Below are 4,889 nucleotides of genomic sequence, written 5' to 3' on the forward strand. Positions count from 1 at the left end.
GCGAGTGTGCACCGAAACACCTATGCATACGACACAGAATGACTTTGTGTACCTGCACCTTTGTGTACCTCCCGATTAGGCGGTGATACTTATTTGCGATTCTAGCTAGTGTTGGATATCCTAATCAGCGGCGCCAGATGCACTAGTAGTCGTTCGATCTGAAGCTGATGAGGACCGAGCAGCCGTACCTTTGGTTTACAGGCATCATGCCACCACCTAAAGGTTTCAGCCTTCGGGTCGAAAATGCCGATGAAGCCGGGATCTAAGTTGCTTTATGTAGGAGCAGCAAACGGTACAACTCTTTCCCACGCCCCCGATGTCGTAGGCCCTGAAGGGCCGGTCTAAGCTGCGGAATTCTCGCACCGTTCTTGTCGCGACTTGACAAATGTGGACAAGAAGCGACCGAACATCGTCCCGTTGAAGACGCGCGCCAACCCCTCACGTGCCGCATGCTGGTAGACATGGTTGACGCTATATTTGCCGTTGTGGCGCAGCCCAATCAACCAGGAATCGTTGCTTTGAATGCGCACTACTTCCTTAACCCCGCCGGATCGTTCATTATTTCCATCGAAGCCAACTGCGTCGACTCCACTGCCAAATCCGAGGCCGTTTTCTACCGCCGAAGTGGATAAACTGCGGAAGGAAAAGTGCAAACCCAAAACACAGTTCACCCTGGAAGCATAAGCCAGAGATCACGCGATCTTCAGGGACACACAGATTATCATTCTGCATTTAAGTTAAAAGCACCTCTCTGCAATTCAGTGAGAAGTTCAAGTGCTCATGACGACCTATTCACTTACTTCGCACATACACATTTGGCATTTCCTACTGCTACTAACGATTTTGGGGCTTAGCGCTGGCTTAGCGCTGCATCTAAGTATGACGATACGCTCGTTTGTTCAGCTTGCATTGTAACGTGAAATCTGAAGTTTGTACTTATTTGGATTTGGCTTGAAATGTTCAACAACAACATAGAAAGCACACAACAGTCCGTACGCTGTCCAGCCGCTACAAGAACACGACGGACGTAGGAGAGTGGGTTTCGGAGTGTTGTTATACTTGAGTATAGAGTTGAGCTCAATTTGAATTTGAACATAGGTTACGCTGCAGCAAACCTGTGGTGTCACGACCCAGTTACGAATTCCCCTCAACGCGCACAAGCACACGTGCTCTGCAGAGAATATTAAAACGCCGGCTAATAGGGGTGTATGGAAGCTAACATGCAGGTCTCATAGCTAACGCATACATGCCAAAGCACGCTGTGCATAAACGCCACGTGCGCTCTGCAATACAATGATTTGAAAATGCAAAACAGGCTACTCGTGCAGCTTCAGTGCTTTGCAAGATGCAAACTGGGGCTGCCATATGAATGATCGTCAAATATAACAGAATGCTTGGAACACTTCGTCGTGGCAGAGCACGCTTCGCCAAGAGCTCCTATGTAACTAGTGAATAGGTGGGCTATTAACATCAGCAGAAGCTGGATGTCTTGCTGCTACCTAGGCTAATATGTTGCCAGATGTATGCGCCATCATCACGCGAAACAGACAAAATGATACTTCTGTAGCAAGTGTAGGCCATTTGCAATTTAGTCAGTGAGGTCTTTATTTCTACCAGATTCATACCCAGTAGCCGAAATTATAATTGCAGTTAATCAAAAAATTCTGTTGAATTATTACGCTTACTTACGTTATTTCCTCACAGCGTGCGTGCCACTGATGTGAGTGCCCGAACACCCAGGCTAGAGACTAGGATGCCTTAAAGAGCCAAACGATGGGGTACTGATAGTCACAGGGTGTTACAGCAAGTGCAACTGACGCAACTGACCCTGGCTGCTACCGCCTTTTAATGCAGTTAGGGCGCGCCAGCACTTGCCTTCCAGAACAAACTCGAAGCAGCGGCAGCACAGCCTACAAAGGAGCTGCGGCAGTGCACCCCGGGGCACGATAGCAGCTACGAACGAATCTTCGCAGAATATATGAGCTGATGATGCATAATGTTCAATGTTTCACAACGTGAGGTGAAGTCAGCTTCTACGGCCCCACAGTGCCATCGAAGGACCAGCGTTTGGGTAGCTACAAGCAGACACGCACTACCCAAGAAGAATACGTTTGCTTGCACTTTAATAATTTATATTTCTTCAATGGCAACTATTAATTGCTGGGTAGAACTCATTTGCACGCTTCTTTGGACGCCAAACTTCACCAGCAGGCGACATCCGGGAGGTACACAGGGGGAGGCAGCCACCAGCAACACCAGGCCCACCATTAAGGGCACGTGAAATAATACAAAAATATACTTGATGAATCTGTCCCATTTATACCTTAAATGTATACAGATACATCTCCCTGTTGTTTGAGGGAAGTGGCTGCCGCCGATGTGCACGGCAATTGGTGCATTTGCATATTCGCAAGGTGTTATGGAGAGATGCTGCATGGGGTCTATTTACAAATTTACATAACAGCTAATTTTTACACATTACACGTTAATGCTTGCAAAAGCATTAAAAACTCTATGGTGAAAGCACCCGCATTCGACTAACTGGAGCGACAGCCGCCAGGCTCGCCATCTCGTCGTATCTCGTATCGGTGCGACCGGCCCAACTGACATGATTTTTGAACGAGTAGGCTGTCCAGCCGAGGAAGTGAATGCGCATAGCCACACAATTAAGTCTGCACTCTTCAACTGGATATTTACTAGTTTCAACACTTGATTGTGCATTCACCGTCACTGAAGACTACACCTTTGTTCCGTTCACGAAAATGTGCCACTCCAAACTGCTCGCTCTCTTTTCTACACTCCCCATTACAATGGTAATCGCCGACCCAGATGGACTGCAAGACGAATTGATTTCCCAGAAAAACAATTTGCCAACCGAACCACCTGTTCGTGCCATCGCCACCATGGTGCGAAATATACGGCGCGAAAATCCGTGTTTCACTGCAATATCCTCCTTGGCAGTAGCTTTTGTCATGGGATTCCTCATCATGCGCTGTTTCATTGCCATATCATCCAGTAGAAAGCATGAAGGCTTACTGACGTCTCGAAGGCTGGCATCCGGAGCCGACAATATGTGTTCCGTAAGTATTCAACAGGCCGCCGCCAGTGCCAAGCCCAAGCCAGGGGCTTGGTTGCCTTGCTACTGGAGATTAAACCCAAAGAGCCTCTGCAAAAGGAATCATACGTAAAGTGTGGGTGCTCCTGTTTTTACTAAGTGTGTCAAATGGCCGAAGAGCCAAACTCTGGATGACCCCGCGTAGTCTAAAAGCTGAGCAGTCTAAACTCCATCCCGCCCGTCCCATTATGCATTTCGCTAAGGCCCAATCAGGCCACCGGTTCCGCGAGTGAACACAGCGCAGGTCCGTTGACAATTGGGTTTGCTTTCTCATCGTAGTTACTATGTTGGCCATACAGCGCCAACTGCGGTTACCATGCGCCTATTTTTGGAGCGACAGCCTCCGAAAACAGAGCCACCATGATATCCCCGCAAAAGACAGAACCACCATGTTCTGTGATTACACGCATATCCGGGACTGCATTGTGTTATAATAGTAGAACTGCAGGATTGATGGATCATGCTAGTACGTTCATGGCAGAGTTCTACGCGAAGGTTGGTGCTGCTTCCAAACGAACACTTTGCACGAAGCACCGTTCCTGTCCTACACTGGTGCAGTACCGATGTGGCGCACTCCATCAGGGAGAACGTGTGTGTCTTCGATCGTGTGAGCGACCCATACGTCCCCGACATCAAGGGCTGCGGTGGCCGCATTCAGTGGAACGTGTGCAGAAGGGCAGGCTGGTTGTACGAGCTGGCTGTAGAGCATCAGCGCAGAGTTCGGCGGTTAGCTCTTCGACAAGCCGTGGATGCCTCTCTGTAGGGCAATGCAGAAGAAAACCAGCCTGAGGCGTTACGATGCATGCATTCCCTCTCCAGGTGTTACTTTGGAGGAGGAACATATTCACCGATATCCTCCGTGAAATCTTTCAACTCCACTTTTGACGCCCATCCGGTGTTGAGTTCTGCTGAATTTTCAGTGTGTGACAGAACGTTTGCCAAGACGACAGGTGCAAGTGCGGATGCGAACGCAGTGGGCATTTCTTCCACCGGCATGCTATTTGCTCTGCACACTTAGCGAACGGAGTTTGCGACGATGTGCGACAAGCGTAATATGCAAACGCTTGTTGGCCGCACATTCCAGTTTGCTAGCCTCCACCTGCAGTTTGAGCTGGCCTGTCTGGCAGTCCAGTGCACTCTGCGGAATACTGTGTATTCGCATGAGAGTCGGCAGGAGGTAAGTTTGGGCGACGTGGACAACATCGTTCTGTCCTCATGCTTGTACAGGAAACTTTCCTCCTTAAGACCAGAGAGTGCTGAGACTTTTGACAGATTGTGGTTTCCGCAGGTGCCCGCAGCAACGCGCTGAATCAGTAACGGCACTTAACTGTCCATAGTATGGTTTGTGGTTGGATACATTCGTGGTGAAGGTACTAGTAGATGCTGTCGAGTGCATTTGCCATGGATATGTAAAGACGTGCATGTGAACGGGAGGAATAACTTGCGTGTAAAGAAAGGTTGCGTGCGTTTGTCATCTGATGCGTGCCCTGTTCAGGAAGTGTACAGTGCAATGCAGGACCCGTTTGACAGGGTGGCGACTTGCTAGACAGAGGTTCACAGAGCTGCTGCTACTGGGGCGCAGGGTGGGGTGGTGTGGCGGAGGCAGTTGGATGGTGTTTTGGCACCGTGCTCCGAATATTGGTTGAAAAGCGGAGAAATAATTCACTTATAACAGTTACTTTCCCCTTCAGTGCCAGCACTACGGATAAGGAAAACAGCCACTGTGCTGAATAAATGTGATGTGCATCAGTTGCTAGGGCTGCTTCGGAAATAG

At 49.1% G+C, this 4,889-nt stretch overlaps 1 protein-coding gene across 1 annotated transcript; it reads right to left on the bottom strand.

The window, feature by feature from the left end:
* Window positions 1–341: 341 nt before the first annotated feature.
* On the bottom strand, window positions 342–822 carry EMWEY_00027620 (hypothetical protein; the record flags this gene model as incomplete). The annotated part of the gene is made up of 2 exons (XM_013481300.1): window positions 342–633; window positions 812–822. The coding sequence occupies 2 exons, from the start codon at window positions 820–822 to the stop codon at window positions 342–344; spliced, it is 303 nt and encodes a 100-aa protein (XP_013336754.1).
* Window positions 823–4,889: the final 4,067 nt, after the last annotated feature.

This window comes from Eimeria maxima, genomic scaffold (genome assembly GCF_000499605.1).
Source record: "Eimeria maxima Weybridge genomic scaffold, Emw_scaff308, whole genome shotgun sequence".
In the NCBI taxonomy this organism is placed as follows: Eukaryota; Apicomplexa; class Conoidasida; order Eucoccidiorida; family Eimeriidae; genus Eimeria; species Eimeria maxima.